A 25,051-nucleotide genomic window follows, 5' to 3' on the forward strand; every position below is an offset into this window, starting at 1 on the left:
ACAGTCTTCTGGTCCCTGAGTCGATTTTATCAAAGACAGTTATGCTATATTATCTCACTCTTATCAAGCTTTGTTTTAAAGTGACTTCAGTTCCTGGTTTTGCATATTCCTATTTAGAATATCCTTGCTCTGATTGCTGGAAGTCTCCTAATTTCCATCCTAAATATCGAATCTTCAATTATATTTTCCTTCACTAGCAGAAAACCAGCAGTCTAAGAAGTGTTTCTGAAGAAGGAAAGAGATGTCTGTTCTTTCAGGGTGGAGTCACTGCGCTACTTTCTTCCAGGCTGCAGGAGAGGAAGAGGCAGAGGGGTCGGGAACAGCAGAAGTAGCTGAGGCAGCAGAAGCAGAAGAGCTTCGTCCCCCACGAGTGAAGGAGCAGAAGCTTGCAAACCGATTCAACTTCATTGAGAGAGCTTCAAGGACGCTCAACAACCCTATGAGGGTATGCTGCCATTTCCTTCAGTAATGGGAAGACCTTTCCTGTGGGAGGGCATATGGATCATCTGTGCTTGTGTCATATCCTGTGACCTCTTGTAGATACTATTAGGAGAAAAAAAAACTGGTTTACTATGGTAAAACATTCGGGGTGATGAAAACAGTGACAAAAAATTCTTGCCTCATGGACTCTTGGACAGCCTAACAAGAAATTTTGGTGCTACTGTAAATCCTTAAACCTCTACTTGGCTATAACATCTTTCATGTCTATCTTCTCATCTGAAAAGAGCAATGGTTAGGGTGGTAGCTGAGGGCTTGGAATCCATGAATTCAATTTCCTTTTGCCACAGAGTACCTTTATGGCCTTGTGCTTCAATCCAAACCCTTACTCATGGAGCAGGGTTATAAGTGCCTCTATATTCAAAGGATAACAGTATTTATGCTTGTGTTGAGCGCAGGTACAACAGTAACAGACCCATGTGAATATGTCAAATCTTTACTGCTGCTACATGGTACATCTCCCTCCCTTGCTGAGCCTGCAGCCATTCCCAGTGTGTCTTCACAGGGCCTCCTGACTGAGCAGTACTGGTGATGTTGGACCCCAGCTGAGTGCTCAGAAAGGAGCACTGAATTGGAGATACAAGTTTCTGAGAGAAAATTATCTTGTTTTCCTTGCTGCCCTGGAATTGGAGTACCTACAGCTTCCCCAGAGAGCCTGCCTTCTTGTAGCCATTACACCTAAAGTGAGATGCCTTTACATCTGATGGGCTTGGAGAGATCTAAGAGTTACTGTGTTGCTGGAGCTGCAATCTCCTAGAATGAATACCACCTCTGCCCACTAATAGAGATGGAGGATCTCAGGAGAGTTTATCCAACAGTGGGGTGCATACTGCAAAGTCTGAGCTAAGATTCTGAATCTTTCAAAAATCCCTGCAGAGGGTATGGAATTTGTTATTTCTCTGTCCCCAGATCTGCATATTCTCTTCCCATTGATTTTACTGGGAGAGGGTTATGTGCCTCTCTGTGATTCTGCCTTTGAAAGCAGAATATAGACCTTAAATAGCAGTGAAGTACTGCTGTGTGCTGTACAGGATGTGCGCTTTGTACCTCTGAGACTGCGTCATTTCAGAGGTCAGTGAAATACTACAGGCAGCTTCTTAAAAATTTCCTGACACAACAGTTTTTTGAAAGAAAATGCTGTTCCATGAAATGCAGCTTTCACAGAAATATATTCATTTATTTCAGAATGTTGATGTAAGAGTGATAAAAGTATTATTTCCCTAACAACAAATGAATTGTTTATAGGTTATCATTCTGTTCAATGCTTTTGTTTTGACTGCTGTACCCAAGTGGGTTTTTAATATATAGGTCAAAGCTTTTCAAATTTGGTAGGATAACATAACTAATACCATAACCGGTAGCAGCTCGTTTTAAATGGTAGAGGTGAAACAAACCATTTCAACTCCTCCAAAATGAAATATTGAATAAAATATTTTAAGTATGTTGGAAAAAAATCAGAAGGTCTTGTGAACCTTCTTTTGGTTTGGAAAATCTATTTGTAGTTGCATGATCACCGATAATGTTTGTGCAGTGCTCTGGGAGTCATTTGGATGTTGAATTAGCCTTCAGTCAATATTATTCTAACTACCTGCTATGAGAAGGCTGTTTCCACAGCTGGACTATGTTATTGCAAAGAGTTTCAATGCAAAGGTGACACTTCTTTATGCTTTTTCTTTATTCAGGAAAGAGCATGTCAGTCGGAGCCTACACCTTGTAAAAATTTCTCAGCCACTGCTAACCAGGTAAATAATTTTTACTCTTAAAGTTTTTTTATAATATATTTAGGAAACTGAGTTATGAGAAAGGAAAAACCAAATTGCCATGTTTGCGTTCCTTGCAGTGGAATGAATTCCCATACTGTGGCTTTGATCTCTGGTTTAAATCTGAGCGCAACTAGCATGGCCCTCTTTTCTTCCTTAATGGTGAACTTTCTAATGGTTTATATTTCTAATGCCAAGTGTCTCTGTTTAGCTGCTTTTAACTGATCTACTGCTTGCCAGCCACCCTGGCTAGTCTGCTTTAGAGAGTCATAAATGAGTGGAAATGACAAAACCACAGTGTGAGAATGGTTCTGGACTCAGCAAGAGGTGGGCTGCCGCTGACCTCTGTAGGAACAGGGACAAAACTGCACCTGCCTCTTGCAGGCACTGTCTCCTCCAGGAACCCAGCTGTCTTTAGGCAGGGACTGTCCTGTCGCTGAAGATCTTTCATCACTGTGTCATGGGTGAGCTGCTTATTTAGGAAGAGCTGTGATCCAGCATTCGATACGTGGTCAGCTGCAGGACACTGCCGTCAGCTGATCCCATCAAAGGCAGGTTGAGTGGGGTCTCAAAATGCAGGAACAAAATAATGAAAAAGCACTTAGGACATGTCTGCATGTTAGCTCCGCTTTGAGCACTGTGTTCAGAGAGTGGAGACCTCTGAGGGTTTTGTATAGCTGGGAATTTACAAGGGTTCATAGAGGTTTTGGGCGTGTTCTTAAGAATTTGGTGTATTGTCTTTTTCACTTTGTCTAAGTTTAATTGTATGCAAAAGCAGATTTCTAAAGCCTGAAGCTGAGCCCAATGAGAGCTACACCATAAGGAATGGGGAAGGCCCACTTTAAGCCTGTTGCAACAGATTTGTCTCTGTTTTATGTAGTAGGAATGTGCCTGTTTATTCATGATGAAGAATGATTCCACAATTGTTACACAGTATTCCATTTCTTAAAAATGTAAAAAAAATTATTTTGCATGACATTTTACACATCAAAATACTATAGATTTCATTGGAAAGGGAATCCATCCAATTCTGCTGATTAATTCTCACAGTATTTACAAAACATATTTGTGTTTGTCATTGATGCAAATATTGTTTCAAACTAGTCTCCCTAACTGGTATTGAAAATAGTGTTTCATTACTAGTGTACCACAGGAACACCCAGAAGAAGGTATCAGGTAATGACAGCAACTTAAAAAATGCTGTTAAAGGAAAGTGATAGGAAGGGGAGCAAAGGTGTCTCTGTCAAGCTGAAAACTGTGACTCAGTCTATTCCTGAACTTGAAATCACAGAGTAATTGATCTTCCTGAGATTTTCCCTCCCTCCAGCTGGATTTGCCTTTCATTTTTTCTGACAGTGACATGACCTGAGAGTTAGAGAGAGAACAGAGCTATTTAAGATAATCAGGCTGCTGCTAAAATTTTGCATAAGGTGTTTGAAAACTAAGAGGAAAAATTTTCCCTTGTTTTCTTTTTATTCTGTTGAAAATTTAAGTGGTTATAAAAAATATTTTAATTTAAGCTCTTTTTTTCCTCAACTCTTTGTCTTTCTTTTTCTTCCTTATGCTCATAATTTCCAAAGTTTTCTGTTCTGCTCCTTCTCCTACTCTTCTCATCACATGTCTTTCATCCTTGCCCTGATGTTTGGAACAGCTTTCCACCTCATTTCCACCTGCAATTTTATAACACAGTGGAGGTTTTTTTCTACCTTTCTTTAGTCCAATGTTCTACTCTGTATTTTGTGTTTGAATCATATACCCTTTCCTAAGCTAATGCGTCACAATTAGGTTGTCTTTTGTTTTGTTCTGAAAGCAATGCACCTGCTTCAAATACAGTAGTAGCACTCTAATACTAATGAATAATTCTTAAGTGAAAAAATTACTTTTGGTTCTACTCAAGTAAGACATTCCTGGCATGTGGCATAGCAGAAGTTGTAAAACTGTTCTCAGTTTCCGTTTGATCATGTGCTGCAGAGTTGGAGTCCAAGATTTAAATTGTGTTAAGCAGCTACAATGGAATTTTCCAACACCACATGAGAAATGTCATAAAGCAGATATTTAATGCATGTTTCCTATTAAACACTGGTAAATTAGCCAAACAGAAAGTCCTACAAACAACATACAGAGTCAAAGCACCAGGAAGAATGCGAGGGGAAAGAAATTGTTAAGAATGCACTAATGTGTTCTTAAAAAGTAAGACATGCCCCACCAAGCTTTAAAAATCCTGGACTTTAATCCTGCACTTTTTGTGTAACAAGCCAGCTGTCTTCAGCTAACTCTGGTGGCAGTGATGACTATCATATTTTTGTAATGGTGTAGATGGCTGTTTTCTGGAGTATAATCATGTCCTGATAAATCCTGCCTCTGTCTGTCTCTCAGTGGGAGATCTATGATGCCTATGAGGAGGAGCTTCAGAAAATGGAAAGGTCAAAAGAGAAAGAAAAACCAAAAGCTCACGTAGTAAAAAGAGAAGAGGAGAAAAAGAAGGGAAGAAAGTTAACCTCTCTGGAGTCACAGGTATGTTCCATAGTGCTGGAAGAGACCTTCTCAGAGTGGTGGTGGATGCATCTGTAACGGAAGTCAGGAGAAATGTAGCAGGTCATGCTGACTGTGTAGCTGATCGTCTCAGTTGGCAAGTAACAACCCTAAGAAATGCAAAAATTAGTTTTTGCTAGGAACAGAGTTTCCATTTTGCTCTACTTTTTATGGGGATACAACCAGTGTGGAGCCATAAACTTGTCTTCAACCTGATTTCCAAGGAGATATATGGGGTTTTTTTGGGTGCATTATTGCGTTTGTGTCTCATTTTTGATTAGCATGTGAGCGATAAAGGAATGAAATAAGTAGAAACACTGTGTGACTTTTCGAAGAATTCTAAGTGATGCAGAGGTTTTAGGTACAATCTTCCAATCTGAAAGGCAAAGAAATCTAGGATTCTTTCAAAATGTTACTAAAGCACTGTAGTGAAACACATTTCACTATTTTTTATTATTTTAATGATAATTTTATAGAATTATATTTTATATATTTTCTAGTTAACATACATATAAATGGTATATAATATATAATTTATATAAAAGTTAATAATAGTCAATTGCAATTGAAGCCTACATACTTAAAACTGAATAATGATTCTGGGAGGTTTGACCTAGTTTGTGTGGGGATCTTTGATGCATCATTTATTCATTTAGTTGGAAAGTGGCAGAAGTGTCTCCTTCCAGTGTTTGAAGTGCTATGCCATGGTCGGTAATTACACAGCACGGTGATACCTCAGTCATGGTGTTGTGATCATTCCAACAGGAGGTCAGCTACTCTGAGTCCTATGGAGTAGCAGAGTGAATGGCAAGGGCTGCTGAACTGGAGTAGCCTGCATTAGTCTGGCATCTGAGAGTAGCAGGTATCATAACTGCTGCCAAACTCCAAGCTGGTGTTGTGATCTTGCTGTGAGGGTGATACTGACTCCTAATCCAGGCTGCTCTTCAGGAGTAGCTAGCCTAGGAGCGCCTTGCAGGAATGCCACAGTCCATTCCCCTGAAGTGACAATATCCCCATCTTAAAAATGTGATTCCACTTCAAGCTCTGAGAATACAACAATGGCAACCCTGAAAGATTTTCTTCATGTTCCAGGATGTTTTTGGGGGTTCAGGAAATTTCTGTTAGGGTTTAACAGTGTTTGATCTATACAGAATTGTGGGTAGTTCTTTCCCCACCATTCTGATTTAAACCACTTAGAAGGCAAACTGAAATTATTTCTATAATGACTGGAGCAAAATGTGCTGAGAACTAAATACAGAAACATGGAAATCAATTCTTAGCTTGCCCCTAGAATAGGCATAGCTATATCAAAATAGCTGAGATATATCTATCTGAGATAAATAATAGAATAAATAAACTTAAAACTTAAGATACATCTATCTTAAAGCTGGCTCCTGAAACTGGCTTTAGCACTTTCATACCACATGGCTAATTTAACTGTAGAGGATTTGGCTGGTTTAGCTACCCCAGCAGCACTGTGCTATCATAAGCCTGATCACAGGATCACAGAACCATTGAGACTGGAAAAGATCATCAAGTCCAACCATCAACCCAACACCACCAAGCCCACTAAACTGTGTCATGAAGTGCCATGTCTACACGTTTTTTGAACACTTCCAGTGATGGTGACTCCACCACCTCCCTAGGCAGCCTGTTCCAATGCTTGACTACTCTCTCATTAAAGAAATTTTTCCTAATATCCAGTCTAAACCTCCCCTGCAACTTGAGATGTAACTTGAAGCCGTTTCCTCTCGTCTTGTCGCTAGTTACTTGGGAGAAGAGACCAACACACACCTCGCCACAACCCCCTTTCAGGGAGTTGTGGAGAGCGATAAGGTCTTCCCTCAGCCTCCCCTTCTCCACACTAAACAACCCCAGTTCCCTCAGCTGCTCCTCGTAGGACTTGTGCTCCAGCCCCCTCACCAGCTTCATAGCCCTTTTTTGGACACACTCCAGCACGTCAATGTTCTTCTTGTAATGAGGGGCCCAAAACTGCACACAGGATTTGAGGTGTGGACTCACCAGCGCAGAGTACAAGGGTACAATCACTTCCCTAGTCCTGCTGGCCTCACTATTTCTGATACAGGCCAGGATGCTGTTGGCCTTCTTGGCCACCTGGGCACACTACTGGCTCATGTTCAGCCGGCTGTCAACCAGCACCCCGAGGTCCTTTTCTGCTGGGCAGCTCTCCAGCCACTCTTCCCCAAGCCTGTAGCGTTGCATGGGGTTGTTGTGGCCAAAGTGCAGGACCTGGCACTTGGTCTTATTAAACCTCATACAGTTGGCCTCTGCCCATCGATCCAGCCTGTCCAGATCCCTCTGCAGAGCCCTCCTGCCCTCAAACAGATCAGCACTCCCACCCAACTTGATGTCATCTGCAGACTTACTGAGGGAGCACTCAATCCCCTCATCCAGACCATTGATAAAGATATTGAACAAGATCGGCCCTGAAACAGAACCCTGGGGAACACCATTTGTGACTGGCCACCAACTGGATTTAACTCCATTCACCGCAGCTCTCTGGGCTTGGCCGTCCAGCCAGTTTTTTACCCAGCAAAGAGTACACCTCTCTAAGCCATGAGCCGCCAGTTTCTCCAGCAGGATGCTGTGGGAGACGCTGTCAAAGGCTTTGCTAAAGTGCAAGTAGACAATAGTATAAACAAACTTTATAGGAAAAACTTTAGTATTAAAGTTTTAAAGTATTTTAAAGTCTTAAAGTATTTTACTAAAAACTTTAGTTTAAAAACTGAAGTCCAGGTAGATGATAGTGTAAGCAGACCAGGAACATATTCTTATAGGCTTCTCCCTGTGAGTTGTGACATTGAAATTCACAGTTCTTTCGAAAACTAATAAACCTTTCACCTGAGTATGTTTTGCAGAATTAAGCCTGAAGTCAACAGTGCAATTATAGGCTTAAAGGGTGGACTACTAAAATGAAAATAATGAAAAATAAATACAAATTCTATTCATGAAACCAGATTATAAAAAAGCTGCTGCATGTTTCACTGACAACGGTGGGAAGTTGAAATCCAGGCACCCATGATCCTCCCCTTTTGTTTTTTGCTTTTCCCTCTTAGCATTTTCCAGGGGGCTGGCAGAGAAGCCAGAAATTTAATAGACTGAAAAAATGAAAGGGAAAGCTGCTTTTTGCAGAGCCAGTGTCCCAAATTGAGGCCCTCTGCGAGACTGGTGGACCAGATTGAAGTGTAAGAAAAAACTGCTGAATTTTCCAGTCATTAACTGTAAAAATACAACCTGAAGTAATCCAAAGCTAAAATCAGACTTAGGACAGACATTGCATCTGGTCATGTGTATGTCTATGGAAATTAAAGGTTGATGGCATCAGAATACTTTTGGTCTCAACTCAACAAATGGAGAAGTGGGTTTTGTGGTGCTTCCAACTCACAGGTTACGTACTTTGGACCACACAGTAATTGAAACAGAGTTTTTCCAGGTAAACACTTTCTGAGGGCATACTGCCTTTGATAATTGCTGAAGGGGAACTGTGGAACATCAAGCAGGAGATGTGGCTGATCTGGACTAAGGATACAATGGCTAGAAGCAGCAATTGATTTCCACCATTGTTTCTGTTAGGCTAGATACTAGGAAGAAAAAGACTGTGATAGCTACTGAGTAGCACTGGATTCAACCCGAAGGGAAGAAGAGAAGAAAATGAGCGGGTATTACCAGAGGTGGATCTCTGATGGAAGCTCTTGCTGTGGCAGGAGGCCATGAAAGAGAAGATCCAAGAACTAGAGCCACAGCTGGAGATGATGGTAGGAGTCAGATGAGGATTTGAAAACATAAAGGAATGAAAACAAAGAGAAAACACTACTGGTACTGAATAAGATGTCAAGAGAACAGATGACTGGGAAAGGAAGAACATAATCCATGGAAGAATGTGGCCAAAGGTGGAGAGAGCAGAGGAGAGAAGAGGAGAGGAGAGGAGAGGAGAGGAGAGGGGAGGGGAGGGGAGGGGAGGGGAGGGGAGGAGAGGAGAGGAGAGGAGAGGAGAGGAGAGGAGAGGAGAGGAGAGGAGAGGAGAGGAGAGGAGAGGAGAGGGGAGGGGAGGGGAGGGGAGGGGAGGGGAGGGGAGGGGAGGGGAGGGGAGGGGAGGGGAGGGGAGGAGAGGAGAGGAGAGGAGAGGAGAGGAGAGGAGAGGAGAGGAGAGGAGAGGAGAGGAGAGGAGAGGAGAGGAGAGGAGAGGAGAGGAGAGGAGAGGAGAGGAGAGGAGAGGAGAGGAGAGGAGAGGAGAGGAGAGGAGAGGAGAGGAGAGGAGAGGAGAGGAGAGGAGAGGAGAGGAGAGGAGAGGAGAGGAGAGGAGAGGAGAGGAGAGGAGAGGAGAGGGGAATAGAATTCTACTACTAGGGGAAAAGTAGTAGAATGAAGCCATACACTGCACTGAAGAATGAGGAGAAGAAGCAAGGAAGACGTGGTTTGGCAAAGCAGAAGAGAGAGGCAGCCAACAGAAGAAGGAATGGAGGTAACCAGGGATTCCAGCAGAAGGAAGGATGAGAATGATATAAAGAAGAATATGAGTGAATAAGAGTTGGAATGACAGAAAGTATTTGACTGGAGACTGTGATGAGAGCCTCTTGGAAATCTCTCAATATGCCCGTCACTCAAATGGATTTAGAGAGAAGAGGTTACGCTACATCCGAGAGCAGTGACACAACATTTGAAACTTTTCCACACTTTTCAATAAAGGCAGCAAGAATAACATAGAGAACACAGAATACCAAAGAGGAATGATATTCTGAGCTGAATATAGTTGTAAGCGGAGAGAACTAGGCAGAATTGAGGACATCTGCTTGTCCTGTTCTTCTTGTTCCTGAGCCACCTGTTTATGGCTGTGATTACAGAGAGGATCCTGGCCCAGAAATACTCTTGGTCTGATCCAGTATGACCCTTCCCATGTTGTTGCATGAGCTTAGAAATGACAGTTTGAAGCAAAATACAGAGAGCTTAATGCAATTAAGTTGATGCAGGCTAGCTCCTCTCACCCTGAGCTGACAAGGCATGAAATCACAAGTCTGCTAGTAAGGATTTGTAATGAATCTAAAGAGGAGTGGAGCTATGTAATTGGAGTATAACAAGGATATATTATATGTAAGAGGGGTAAAAATGGTTCCATTAGTCTGACTTTAATAGTGCCAGAGTTAATATGGAGGGAAAGAACAGAGGATTTGGAGTAAATATGGTATGGAATAAAACAGCAAGTGTTTACCAAAGGTAGGTTATGTCCAAATAATCTCTTTCTTTGATAAAAGTGGTGGTTTCCCTTAACAAGGACAGTATAGCAAAGGTAATCTAACTGAAATTCTGTAAAGATATTGTTATAGTGCATTTCGGAAATTATTAGAGAAACCAGAAAAGTTGTTATTAGTGTAGATTTGGAAGGACAGATGGACAGGGAGACTGTGCATTTTGGAATATCAAAGCAATCTTTGGTAAGGTGAGGACTTAGAGTTTGAAATGATAGGGAGAAACAGGAGTGTATTGGTTGGCGAGTTATGATGTGGCTATGAGAAGACAAGTACATTGCTGGAACATATTGTGGGAGGGATAGCAGAGAAATACTATTTCTTTTATGTAAGGTGGGATGATACCTTATCCAGAGTAGTACAGGGACTTATGATTTTGATCACCTCTTTTCAAAGATGATAGATTACAAACCTGCATAGATATGGAAAAGAGTATAAGAAATGGAAAGCTTGAATACAAGAGACTAAAAAAATCTTAGCATATTTGTCTGGTAATGCAAAGGTAGAGAGGGAATCTGAGGTAGATAACAGAGAGGGAGAAGAATTACTAAGGCAGAGGATAGTGTCAACAGAAACACAGATGGATGTGAACCAGTTAGGAATATGTTAAAGCTGGAACTTACTGCACTACATCAGTCTCTAATCTCCTATGAAGCAGAACTGGTTGAACAGTTTCTTAAGAAGTCGAAATAAAATTTATATTGAAGAGAGAAATGTGCATTCCTGAATCATGTGAGGTCCTGTCTGACTTGTCTATCTCACTGTAGTATTACCCCTTTCTGAGATAAGCCTGGTGAGACAGCCCAGCCCACAGGGTCATAATCATAATTTGCAAGCTCTTGGATGACCACAGTTATTTTTTAAATAACAGCTGAAATTCAAATGCAATTAACCTTCATATTATTGTTCACCTGTTACTGGTCATCCCAAGGAGTGGATGAGTTGTTACAACTCCCTTGTCTTCAACCTGCTGTTTATAGAGTATCAGAATTAAAAGCAAATAGTGAAAATGGACGGATGAGTACAATTCTGGAAATTAATAACTACTTGACAGGATTTAACCTGGGGGACTTTATTTGGGATTTGCAGTGGGCATTTGCAGTGCTGGGAAAGAGGTTGACAACAGCCCTGTACCATGCTTTTTTCATGGCAAGCCAGGAGTTCTTCTAGTATTGCCAGTACATGTATTGCCAGAGATATGAGCAGTTACTCCATCTGACAGCATGCTGCTCCAAGGACCTGAATCGTCATCTACTACCACTACCCCAAAGCCTCATCAGTGTTTCAAAGCCTTTCATCTTCAAACCCTTGCTAGGGACTGGTGGCTGCCAGCACAGCTGGTTCCTTCCACAGTGATGACACTGAAAAGAAAATTGTTACTCGTTTTAGGATGAGTTTTGTCTTCTGGATACGCAGTTATACACCAGCAGAAGCCTTTTTTCATGTTTCAGTTTATTGGACTTACACATTGCAACTGGCTAGCTGTGGAGAGGCAAATATGAAGCAATTAGTGTTAATGAATACTAGAGCAAGACCAGGACATTTCTTTTCAAAGTACCACCCCATTATCCATCATACATATGATTCCATTCACATTATTGCTGTTCTAAATATAATTAGAAATAATTCAAATGGATTTGTTAGCTGATGAGCTCTCATTACATTTGTCTAGCTAGCCCAGAGCTGGCCTACAAAAAAAATGTTTCAAACAGATCTTTAAAAAAAGGGTAAATTAGGCCTATCACTTCCACTGAAGATTTATTTCAGTAACATACAGAATAAATCAAACCTGAAATAGGGCAGGATCCAATGAGAAAATAACATACTCTGATCCATGCCACAAATGAAGTTATTCATGGTTGCATTGCTAACAGTGTAGTTACCTAACAGGGAAGTTGACTTAAAACTCTTGATTCATCTGGAGAGTTTTCTGCATTGCAGGAAAAATTCCACTGAATAATATATTGTTTCTGTATTTCCAGGATTTTTTTGTTTAAAGCCTGCTTTCTGCTGGGAAAAAAAAAAAAATTATAGATGAGGCAGGATCTAGAATTCATCTTTGAAAACGCATAAAGTAAACCTTAATTTCTCTTAATACTCATGAATTCCTAACATCTAGGGAATATCATAATATGTTAAAATTCAAAAACATCTTTTCCTGCGCTTTCTTAAATTCTGAACATGACAGTAAATTCTCTGTGCTGTTCTCAAGAAGTCCTCCCATAGACCCAGGGAAAACCTGAAGAACATAAGGGTGGCCACCATAATTCAGATCAAGGATCTCTCCACAAGTGAATGTGTAAGGCAGAGTAAACACAGCAAGAGTATATGTGGATCCCAAATATTCTTCCAGACTTCAACTATTTTCAGCTATTTCCTAAGCTTGATGTGCTTTGCACATAGGTGGGAGTAGTTGTTCAGTCTTCCCTGAAACTGTGTAAAATTCTTGCATCTACAGCACCCTTTGACAAGGAGTTGCACAGATGTGTCATCCTTCTGTAAGGGTTACCTCCTTTTTTTATTTTAAACTTGGCTTCCGCTAGCTTCACTTGACACCCCTACTTACCCCTACTTTTTGTATCAGAAGACAGTGAACAGTCAGTCTCTGTCCATTCTCTCTGGGCCATTTAGGATTTCATAGACCTGTCTCTAGTCTTGCCAAGCCGTCTTGTCTCCAGACTGGCAAGTCCCAGTCTACTCAGTTTTTCCTGGTACAGAAACCATTCCAGACTTGGACCATCTTTGTTGCCCTTGTCTGAATTTAGTTCCAAGTTCTACTTTATCCTTTCTGAGATGGGAGGAGATGACTACACACATTACTGAAGGTGTAAGTAAACTACGGATTTATAAAAAGTGTTGCAGATTATAAATTGTTTTTTTTTCCTCTTTTGTCTTGTGATCTTTATGTAGTCCTTTGGGTTTCATGCTCTTTGAAGCAAGACTCTCAGTCTACCTTGAGTCTGTGCAGAGCCCCAGAAAGAAGCAGAGCGCTGCAATGCACATCGTCTGAAGTCATGCTCTTGGTTCTGACTGTGACTGTGCGGTGTAGTTTTGGCAAGTCATTTCAGTTTTTCTTTTCATGTTCAGGGCATTCTCTGACCTGTGTCAGGGATGCCAATTTTCTTTTCAGTGTCATCACTGTGGAGGGAACCATGCTGTGCTGGGAGCCATCAGTCCCTAGCAGGGGTTTGAAGATGAAAGGCTTTGAAACACTTGATGAGGCTTTGGGGCGGTGGTTGTAGGTGACCATTCAGGTCCTTGGAGCAGCATGCTGTCAGATGCCTCGGCATTGTCACATTGTTGTGCAGAGTTGTGCTGGCATCATCCTCATGGCTGAGCACAATCCGGGACTTTTAAGCTCTGTCCTTCCAGTTGCTGGCACGCAGGCTTCTTGTCCTACTTGCTGATCAATCCAGTTTGGATTTTGCTAGTGATCACACCTACAGACACAGAGGATACAGAGCACACTCACAGAAAAAATAATTAGCAAGACAGTTTAGTAAGAAGAGGTTATCAGACTGTGGTGATCAGGCACAGGGCTCTTGTCAGACAAGCATACCAACCAACCACCTGCTGACAGTCAGACAGCCCCTGTTATGCTCCCTTTTCTCCATTTGTCCATGCTGCTTCTTCCCCCATCCACGTGGGCTGTTTCCTTTCTCCACCTTTGCCTCCTTCCATATCCACAACCTGCCCGTAATTACTTTTCCCCCACTGGTCACATTTTTGCTATGTCCATACCGAAGTTTGTTATTTCTGGCAGTTTCCTAGGCAATCTTAGTCTTACATGATATTATTGATACAGTTGCCAACGGACTGCTGGCCTTGCAAGATGCCACTCCCCAAAAGGTTTCCAAAACTTGCAAACCTGAAGGTGTATCTGCATACCTTCACATATGCAGGTTTGTCCACTTGTGGTGTTCCCTGGCTGGGAGGATGGGATTTTCCACAATATCAAAATAATTTCCACAAGAGCTGGACAGCAAACTGTCCTTTGCACGTTGGTTATATGTTGTATGAGCTTATGGATCTATGAATGCATCAAGTTGGGATTACACAGTTATTGACCGAAGGATTTCTAAATCCTGTGATCTTTACTTAACACATGACACCTTAGAGCTCTCCAGGTAGAGATGAGAGGATGCTCATGCATGGTCAAGCATCTATGATTTCATTACTGAAGCTAATGAACTATTATCAAGTGAGACACGGGAGGGATCATGTGTGTGCTTTTAGCTCATCCCACCATGAGGTAGCTTGAATGAGTTGAGGAAGACAAGGCTTCAACTGCTTTCACAGGCAAATACCTTCCAATTGAGCTAAATCAGGAACAAACACTGAAGTTACTGCAGCTCAGCTGTGGATGGCATCTTGCTAAACTTGTCATTGCCTTAATTCAAGTGCCCTTATCATTAGGTGCTGGTGTGAGGAGTTTCAAATTATCCTGAATTCAAGATCAAAGGACCCAAGTCTTTCAGTCACACAAAGCCTGAAGAACTTGTAAACAGATAGGAAATAAATACATTTTCTCTTCCTTGTTTTTCTCTTCAACAGAGTGATGATATAACCAAGATCTCAAAGGCTGCTAAAATAATGGAGCGGATGGTGAATCAGAACACATTTGATGATATTGCACAAGGTATGGCCCTGCTGGGAGATGTTTCTGACTCAAGCCAGAACTTCTCTAGATGAGTGACCTCAGCTGTAGGAAGGGTGGAGTGGAATGGAATGGAATGGAATGGAATGGAATGGAATGGAATGGAATGGAATGGAATGGAGAGAGCTAAAATGAGCAGGCCAGGAACCTGCTGACTCACACAAGGCAAACAGAAGATCAGACCGTGGGCATTCAAAGGTCTTGCCACATCAGCCCTGCTCTGAGCAGGCTGCCGTTAGCAGGTTTGGTCAGCATTGCTCTCCCTGTGGCACTTCCTTGCCTCAGCAGGCTATTTCCCTCCTGGATGCAGGTGCTGGTGAAAGCAGCCAGTGCCAAGCATCTCTCTGCTTTCATACAGATCCTAGCCAAAGCGACATACTGAGTCTTGATGTTATTTTGCAAGGGTTTTGCTATCTCTGCTCAGCTCCCTCCTGAAAGACCTCATCTAGCTCCAGGGGTGGCCTGAGGTCACTCCGCACTCTGGACTTCTGCATTCTTGTTCATTCTTTGTCTGCTTTTAGATCATCAGCTTTTTTTTGTGTGAGGACTTGGTGCTTGGTAAAATGCATTTACAGGACTTGTGCACTGCCTTGGAGTTGAGACTTAAGGACTGAGACAATTTTTATACTAACAATTGGGTTGTGCAAAGGCTGTGAGGATAACAGAGTGTTTTTTAAAGTTTCTATGGCACTTGCACCGTGCTGATTTATTTCCTGTTTATTCACCGGGACCTTTTCCTTTATTTTTTTGGTTTAGATTTTAAATATTTTGAGGATGCCTCGGATGAATACAGAGACCAGCACGGAACCCTCCTCCCACTCTGGAAGTTCCAGTATGACAAAACCAAGAGACTTGCAGTTACTGCCATCTCCTGGTAAGTCTCTTTATTACAAACTTACTCGGCTGTTTGCAAGGAGTGGAATTGAATGTCATGGCATCTGACAAGGCAGGGCTGGTTTCTCTGGGAACACTGTTTTGAATAATTACAGTCAGTTGCTTTGGAAGCATCTAGACATGCCTGGTGCTCCTGGATGTGAAACACCTCGCATAAGGCTGAATGTGTCAGGCTTGTGGCATTCAGCAAAAGGTGAAGGCATAGCAGGTCTGTGCAGCAGTAGGGCAAGGTGAGTGCAGATAGCAGAGCAAAGAGTCCCTTCTTGGGAAAGGTGGGATAGACATGTCATATCTTTGGAAATATGCTGTAGGAATCAATCCTGAAAAGCCCAGAGGAAGATAAGAGATAGTGACTATATTTTTGACAAGTATTAACACAAAAGAATTAAAGCAGCAAAAAGAGAAAGGCAAACATTGCATGTGCCAGCCAGATATCACCATAGACTACAAGATGTTGAGGCACTGATGCAAGACAAGACCTTTATGTATGGTACGTATTCACTCGCTGCTGAGACAACAGTGGTATTTGTGTTCTGGGATCTTACATAGTTCAGTTTAGTAGGCATTTACCCTGCAGTCAGCTTACACATTTATTTCTGGTCAATCCAGAAACAATCACTGATACTTTCAAATTATCTCTCTTTTTCTGACATGTTATTGCCATGGTTATTACTGTGAAAAAAACACTCATCACCAACCTGAATGAGTCCTTTTACTTTTTAACATGCTTGAATCTCCCCAGGACTGGTTCATGCACTGACTGTGAGACATATATAGTCAACTCCTGCCTCGTGCTCCTCTGCAGCTACGCCTCCTCTCACTTGCTTGTGAGGCAGTATTAACACATCTGTGTCTTGCCAAAGACAATCTATGGAGAGAAAGAGCAGGATTGCTCCATCCTTTCAAGCCACTGCAGTAATTATACTTTAATAGACTATCAAGGATGCAGTTGTGTGAGAATTACAAAGTAATGGTAAAATGAGATATAAAATTGGGAGAAAACGCATCTTTTACAGGTAGTTTGTGCTGCTGTTATTCTTGTCTCCAGGAAATAATCACAGAAAGAAGTCTCTGAAATTGGAAGAATGACCCCAAAGTGCCTTATGTAATAAGCTTTTCTAATTTAATTTTTATTCTTACATTGTTAGCAGTGACAGTGCGTTTAGTGGATAGAGCAAGAGGATTAGGATGCCTAGGTATTATCCCAAGTGAAAAAGGAGGAGAGGAATGAAAAGAGAAGTATTTTTATTTTATAAATTCAGAATAGCAAGTCAGAGCAAACACTCATCAGATACTTTTCCACACACATTCATTTCAGAGAATTGTTATGCACTGGTTATGCTGTGTGAGCTCAGGGACAGCAACAGCACTGACCTTTATACTTTGTAAACCCTAAAGTAACTGTCCACACACAGCAGAATTTGTAAATACAGTAGATGTCCCTTCAAATAAAGATACTCCAGGAAACACAGTAGGTGGCTAATTGCTCATAGTCAGTATGCTTCAGAAAGTATACTGTTCAACTGGGTCAGAAGTGAATTTCCCTTTCTGGTCTGTGGGAATGATCATGAATTCATTAAATGATAGCAGTCTCTTGAGGCATCCCTCATTATTTAATAACAGGTAGGGAGAGTAAGTTTATTGGGTATTATTCTGTTGTGGTTTAGAATCTCCTTTATTCTTGCCCCTGAAAGATGGAAACCGACACATTCCTGCCTTTTTCCTTTCCTCAAAGACTTTATTTTTAAAAGTAAACTTTCCATGATTATGAAATGGATAGGAAGTGCTGGAGACTGACATGTCTGTGCCCTTTTTATCCTTCTCATCTACTGCTGTGGTCTTCTGATGTCCTATATTTTTATGCATCTTGAGTCTGGAAGAATTACTTATACACAAACTTTACTAGTGCATATGTTCAAAGGGTCAAGCCTTCAGACTGTATGCAGTCCTGTGAGAATGGGCTCTGATATGAAAGTTTGAAACACTGTGCATTTCTGTGGAACTATATGATAAATAATAAATCATGTTTTACATATATTTTCTCATTACAGGAATCCGAAGTACAAGGACCTATTTGCAGTGGGGTACGGCTCTTGTAAGTAGCAAGTGCAAAAGAATCATTGAGAGAGTTAAAATATTAATCAGGTGCGCTGAGATCAAATCACAATACTTTGGGGCATGGATAGCATCTCATAGCAAGGAGTCACCTAACTTCAAAGCAGTAAATTGAGATTTAACTCAAGGTAGGGTTTAGGCCTTTATATTCCATGACATAAGCATTCAGATGTGCATAGGCATAGCATTAGCCAGGGCTTTTAGCTTATGACAGTGCTGACCCTCCCTTCAGTCGAGGACTTGTCTCTAGAAGCACCACTTAATCCTTTTTATCTTACTTGATGGGCTCTGATATCTCTGTTCATGCCCTTCTAATTGCTGAAAGACCAGATATGTTATGTTTTGCCAGAAGCTACTCTTCCAGAGGGCAGACTTCAGCCTGTTCAGGACACTGGTTGAGAGAGCCCCTTGGGACACAGTCCTAATGGGCATGGGGGTCCAGGAAGGCTGGAGAGTCTTCAGGAAGGAAATCTTAACGGCGCAGGAGAAGGCTGTCCCCATGTGCCTAAGATGAGCTGGTGGGGAAGACGTCTGGCCTGGCTGAACAGGGAGCTTTTGCTGGGACTCAGGGAAAAAAAAAGTGAGTTTTTCACCTTCGGAAGAAGGGGAAGGCAATTCAAGAAGAGTACAAGGATCTCATTAGGTCATGCAGAGACAAAATTAGAAAGGCGAAAACCCAGCTAGAGCTCAATCTGGCCACAGTCATAAGAGACAACAAAAAATGTTTTTACAAATATATTAACAACAAAAAGAGAGCCAAGGAGGATCTCCATCCTTCATTGGATGCGGGAGGAGAACATTGTCACCGAGGATGAGGAAAAGGCTGAGATACTTAATGCCTTCTTTGCCTCAGTCTTTAATAGTCACACCAGGTATCCGCAGGGTATTCAGCCCCCTGAGCTGGAAAACAGGAATGGAGAGCAGAATAAACTCCCCATAATCCAACAGGAAGCAGTTAATGACCTACTATGCCACCTGGACACTCAGAAGTCTATGGGGCCAGATGGGATCCACCCAAGAGTACTGAGGGAGCTGGTGGAGGAGCTTGCCAAGCCACTCTCCTTTATTCATCAGCAGTCCTTGTTAACAGAAGAGGTCCCAGATGACTGGAGGCTTGCCAGTGTGACTCCTATCTACAAGAAGGGCCGTAAGGAAGATCTGGGGAACTACAGGCCTGTCAGACTGACCTTGGTACTGGGGAAGAATATGGAGCCGTTCATCTTGAGGGTGCTCACAGGGCATCTGCAGGACAACCAGGGGATCAGGCCCAGCCAGCACGGGTTCATGAAGGGCAGGTCCTGCTTGACCAACCTGATCTTCTTCTATGACCAGGTGATCACCTACTGGATGAGGGAGAGGCTGTGGCTGTTGTCTCCTTGGATTTTACTAAAGCCTTTGACACTGTCTCCCACAGCATTCTCTTGGAGAAATTGGTGGCTCGTGGCTTGGACATGTGTACTCTTTGCTGGGTAAAGAACTGCCTGGATGTCTGAGCCCATAGGGTTGTGGTGAATGGAATTAAATGCAGTTAGTGGCCATTCACAAGCGGTGTTCCCCAGGGCTCTGTTTTGGGTCCAGTCTTGTTTAACGTCTTTATCGATGATCTGGACGAGGGGATCAAGTGTTCTCTCAGTCAGTCTGCAGATGACACCAAGTTGGGTGGGAGTGTTGATGTGCTGGAGGGTAGGAAGGCTCTGCAAAGGGATCTGGACAGGCTGGATCAATGGGCTGAGGTCAACTGTATGAGGTTCAGCAAGGCCAAGTGCCAGGTCCTGCACTTGGGTCCCAACAACCCCGTGCAATGCTACAGGCTTGGGGAAGAGTGGCTGGAAAGCTGCCTGGCGGAAAAGGACCTGCGGGTGCTGGTTGACAGATAGCTGAAGATAAGCCAGTAGTGTGCCAAGGTGGCCAAGAAGGCCAACAACATCCTGGCCTGTATCAGCAATAGTGTGGCCAGCAGGAGTAGGGAAGTGATTGTGCCCCTGTACTCGGCACTGGTGAGGCCACAACTTGACTACTGTGTTCAGTTATGGGCCCCTCACTACATGAAGGACATTGAGTTGCTGGAGCGTGTCCAGAGAAGGGCAATGAAGCTGGTGAGGGGTCTGGAGCACAAGTCTTACGAGGAGCAGCTGAGGGAACTGGGGTTGTTCAGTCTGGAGAAGAGGAGGCTGAGGGGAGAAAGGAGGTTGTAGCGAGATGAGTGTCGGTCTCTTCTCCCAAGTGGCTAGAGATAGGACGAGAGGAAATGGCCTCAAGTTGTGCCAGAGGAGGTTTAGACTGGATATTAGGAAAACTTTCTTTACTGAGAGAGTGGTCAAACCTTGGAACAGGCTGTGCAGGGAGGTGGTGGCATCACCGTCTGGGGAGGTATTGAAAAAAAGGGTAGATGTGGCACTTCATGACACAGTTTAGTGGGCTTGGTGGTGTTGGGTTGTCATTTGGACTTGATCATGTTAAAGATCTTTTCCAACCTTAATGATTCTATGATTCTGAGAGAGACTTCTTTAAGTGTAAACTCATTGCTTTCTTTTTAGGAGATACCTTCCACGGGTGTCTCAAAGGATAAGCTCTCTATTAGGTTACTTCAGGCCTGGATGTTGTGAAAAGGCACTTTCCCTGCTGTAGTGACTGGGATTGGACATGGGATAATTTTGAGTAGCAATGAACATAAGGTTCAGGTGTTGTTGTGTTAGTCCATATTAACCTCTATGCAGTCTTACTGCTCTGATGTTCAGGAAATGAAAAAGAATTTGAACAAGCTGATGTTTTCTCACCTTTTTTGTTATTGTTTTGCGGTGTACATTATATCTACCTGCTCAGGGTTTTTTGTTTTGTTTTGTTTTTTACACCATGGGAATTCATATCAACATCCTTGCATTTCTTCCTGTTCAGTATCTCTTGCTGCTTATAGACACGACTGCTGTATTCTGAATGCTTGTTTTCCCATCTCCCCCTTTACTCCTGTGTAGATGGGATAGTAATGTCACTGTAAATAAACATTCTCTCTTCCGTTCTCTCACTGTCTTCTACTTTCTAGCTCTACCTGAAGTGCTGACTATCGTGAATAGCTTCTTAGCAGGGGACAGCATTCTGGTAGTTCCCCCTCATGACTGCTGCTTTCCAAGGAAATTCCCAAAGGGAGAAGACCAGTTGTGACAAGTTTTCCTGGGGTCTTTTTCACCCAGGTAATATTGACTCCTCAATGTTACTTCTCAGCAGACCACTCAATAAATTTCTCAGATCCCCTGAAAGTGTCTCTGGGACTCGCCAGGACTTTACTCTTCTTCGTTGTTAGTAGCTGCTGTAGAGTCACATTGCTGGCATTCTCATGTGCTGAACAGTGACCTTAAAGCCTCAACTTTACATCAAATGAGTGTTGTTAAATAATAAGGGAATACAGAGAAATGACTGAAATCCCAAACTGTTTTAAGTTTCCACTGGCTTTTTCTCAGAGCTTGTGAAGATCACAGCAGTACCCCACCTGCACATCTTCAGGGCATCTGCTCCTTGCAAAGATGTCCTCCCCAGGTCTTACCATTCATTAACTCTGACACAAAGCAGAGAGGGGCTGAGAAAAGAACAGTATCACAAAACACCAGAGCTTTCTCCTAGCTGCAAGAAGAGGACAGACTACAGAACAGTCAGACTGCAGTCATTAGATTTGTGAGAAGGACTAGGTGTTTTGACCCAGTCAGTCTCCCCATTGTCTCTAGCAGGAGAGTTATTTTTCTCTGAGTGTTAGTATTTTATTTATTTAAGTAAAAGCTGACTCTTCTGTAGAGCACTGGTTTGAAATAAAGATCAGTCATGGTACTGCATATAACCAGTGGTTGAGAATTGCAGATAGCATGATTAGGCACTAAATTTTTTACCATAAACACCCCAACCCTAGGAATTCATTGTGGAGGACAGAGAGTGGGGGGAGCCTAAAAGAGGGTCTTAGCAGTAGCTACATATTTGCCCACCAGCCATTTCAGTTATCTATATGTGCTTGCAAATTACAGGTGGACATTCTTGCTACTGTTCTTTGGGCAAAAAAATTTAGAATCTGTTGTGAATATCCTAAACTACCAAGGCAAGTTGTTTGGTATTTATTTTAAGGGAATAACTTTTCTTGAATGAACGCTGAGGTCTCTTGACTGTGATAAAATGACTAATGAAATTCATTGTTGAGAAACACAGTGTGTGTGGGATAAAAAGCTCGGCATTGGGCTCCAAGGAGATTGTTGTTACTCAGGAAAGTGATCTTGAAGTCTTGAAGTCATTCAAGTACGTGTTCATTTTCATATACTTCATAGTGCTCAGCAGCAGTTAAAAAGGCAAAACAAAAATTGATGGGAATTACTATGAAAGAAAAATAAAACAAAACTTCTGGATACAGTGGAAACAAAATAGAACACTACATACAAAGCAGCAATAGGAACAACAGTAGAAAACTAAGAACAACAAAAAATTTGTGATAAAATGACATCTTGATTATTGTGTGTAGTTCTGGATGTGAACTCCAAAGAAGAATGTTTTTGGCTGTGGAAGGATTGGAAAGATCCAGAAAAGGGCAGAAAAAATGAACATGTGTATATATATAAAATGACTTTTGCATCAGAGAGCATAAACAGACTAACACTTTTATAGCAGACAAGGAAGAGGGACTTGGTATGGGTCTGTAGAACCCTGAGTGGCGTGGAGAAAATGAAAGGAGGTCAAATGTTCATTATTGCCTGTAACACAAGAATGAGAGAGACCTTATGAAATTATTGAGTAGCAGGACTAAGACAGATTTAAAACAGAATAATATGATACATAATGAATTTTGGAGCTTTTCTTCCTTCCTTTGTGATCTGGAGGACAGAGATACACATGGATTCAAAGGAGGTTAGATAGATAAATTCATGGAAGACCAGCTTACTGTTGGAAGGACAAACCATCTAATTCAATAAGTTTGCAACTGCTTCCAGTTACTGGAAGCTCTGAGCATGTTCAAGGGGATAGACCTACATTTGCTGAGATTCTTACAGTATTTAAGCAGTTACTGCTCAATTATCTTGGAGATAAGATACTTGGCTACAGGGACCTTCAGTGTGGTACCAAATAGTTATTATGATGTATTTCTCTGTACTCTGACAATGAAATCAGATGTGTTGTCTTCATTTATACTACTAAGGATTGCATTCTGCTTGCAATCTTGCAACATTTAATTTTCCACTTAAAATGACATTTTTCTCTTGAAGGTCACTCAGTCTGAGCCCTGAAAATGTTCTTGTTAGTATGCCAAGAAGCCTAAATCGGCCTGACAATCCCTTTAATTCAGCAGGCAGCAGCTATTCTAAAGAGCAGATTAGAATCAGCCTTTGCAAAGGAAAGCATGGTGAGAAGTGCTCAGGATATTCCTTGCCTTGTACAGCACAGCAAAATCCTACTGTGCTCACAGCCCCTGTGCTCAGAGAGTGTAGGAATCAGGCAGTGCCCTTCCACTACCCTGCCACCCAGGCGCAAGAGGAGGGATACAAGCTCAAGGATGGTAACCTCCCCGCTTTGCCCTGTTCAGACAGTCGTTCTAACTTGTTACACTAAGAAAGACTCTGATGTGTGCTTTCTGGATTGTGCAGAAGTTTGTGTTAGTTCTGTCAGGGTCCATTGTGCCACGGGCAATACATAGATGCAGAGGAAGGCAGCCCCTAAGTCAGTGGCTAGCCATCTAAGTGGGCAAGAGATCCAGAAGACTTCTTATCCCACTACTATAGCAGACACAGAGGGCATAGTTCATCTCATCCAGCTGTAGCCAGCTAACAGCTAGGAGCTGATTCTTTACCCTAAGCTTCCCCTTCAGCCAACAGTGAGAGACCAGTGCATACAGAGGCCATCCGTCCTGCCGTAAGCCTGGTGTCCAAGAAAGGAGCCTTCTGGAAGCGGTGGTCTCTCCCCATGGACTGTAGAGTGAGCATAGGCAGAGCACCTAGCCTAGATGCTTGTCTCAGATTGCTAAAGTGGGGCGAGATGAATCCTGGCCAGAGGAAATAACCCTGCAGTCACACAGGGGCTGGGGTAGAGCCAGAAACAGAACCCAGACTTTTGGGTCTGCGGTGGCCATAATTACATCACCAGTCTTTTGTGAAGTGTGCATTTGGGAGCACTGCCAAGACAACAAGTAACACATTTGTCCTACTGCCCATAGTATACTTTTTGAAACAAAAGGTCCTTTGTTTACTGTGGGTCCATTTCACTCCAGCATGGCAAGTTCTTTACAAAGAGGACCCTAGCCTCTCCCTTGATTTTGTATCCCATTTCTGGAGTTTTCAATAGTAATTTATTTGGGTGGGGTTTCTGATGCTAATGGCATTTCTTTGGCATGAGACAGGCTCTTCTGAACAAGGAAATACTGTCATTGTAATTTGCAATTCAGGATCTATTCTGCTTGGCTGGAATTAATTTTTATTCCCATTAGGAGGAGCTGTCTTTCTGGTTTTGTTTTTGCATAAATGAGATATTGCTGGGTTTCTGGCTAGGCTGACAGCCTGCAGTGCACGGTTCAAAGAGGCTGTGATGTGTGTTGGGCTTGTGTTCTGCCTTGCTGGTGGGAGCACCAGGAACACAAGCTCAGGTCCTAGCAGTCACTTCAGTTCATGTTCCACAAGCAAGTGTGCCTCTGACAGCCTTCAAACATGGCTTTTTATGTGCAGCTCCATCTGTCAGTATATGAGGTGAGCAGAAAAAAACAGTATCTGTGTGGCCAATGTATTTTATCCTACTGTTTCTTTGCACTCAGTGAATCTAACTTGCCAGTCACAAGGATGGGTGAAGAATATGGACTCGCACCCAAAGCACTGGAAATCTGAGGTATTTGGCAAAAGTATCTACTCAGTTCTTCACAGTTCTGGGCCTGAAGTGAGGTCTCATGTAGACAGAAGTAGACCATGTAAAGATGCCTATACTGCTCTAGCTTTCTTGTGTAAAATCAGCATGAACAATGCTAGTACAGAGTCCTTACACTGGTGTGACTGCATCTAAAATAAGAGTTGTTATGACTCTATGACTGAGCTAAATTGGTGTAAAATCTGAGTGAGAGCTTTCACAGTGATGAGCTGGTATTTAATAGATGTCATGAGGCACCCTGGTGCTGAGGAGTCATGGTTGAACATTGAGACCACAGGCGAGCTCTTCTTGCACTCTCCTACAACATAGTGTCAGGTAAGCACAGGGAAACTGGCTATACTTACTGGACAGTCTTGTTTTTTCCCATTTCTCAAATACACTGCCCAATGAACATGGACAATCTTTTATTTACTGCCCTCCACTGATTGAGGCTGATGGATGGTTATTGTAATACGGAT

The 25,051-nt window shown here is 42.4% G+C and overlaps 1 protein-coding gene across 1 annotated transcript in view; it reads left to right on the forward strand.

Annotated features, from left to right (window-relative positions):
- The window catches only part of DNAI1 (dynein axonemal intermediate chain 1), a gene marked incomplete at both ends in the record, with an annotated part of 157,501 nt that overhangs the window by 18,476 nt on the left and 113,974 nt on the right, over nt 1-25,051 (forward strand). Inside the window, 6 exons of the mRNA XM_082013776.1 lie at nt 287-445; nt 2,181-2,240; nt 4,635-4,772; nt 14,609-14,693; nt 15,468-15,585; nt 17,657-17,700. Of these exons, the coding sequence (XP_081869902.1) occupies nt 287-445; nt 2,181-2,240; nt 4,635-4,772; nt 14,609-14,693; nt 15,468-15,585; nt 17,657-17,700 (604 nt within the window). The remainder of the gene's footprint in view (nt 1-286; nt 446-2,180; nt 2,241-4,634; nt 4,773-14,608; nt 14,694-15,467; nt 15,586-17,656; nt 17,701-25,051) is intronic.

The sequence above is a fragment of the Phaethon aethereus genome (genome assembly GCF_964289735.1).
Source record: "Phaethon aethereus genome assembly, chromosome: Z".
Lineage (NCBI taxonomy): Eukaryota > Metazoa > Chordata > Aves > Phaethontiformes > Phaethontidae > Phaethon > Phaethon aethereus.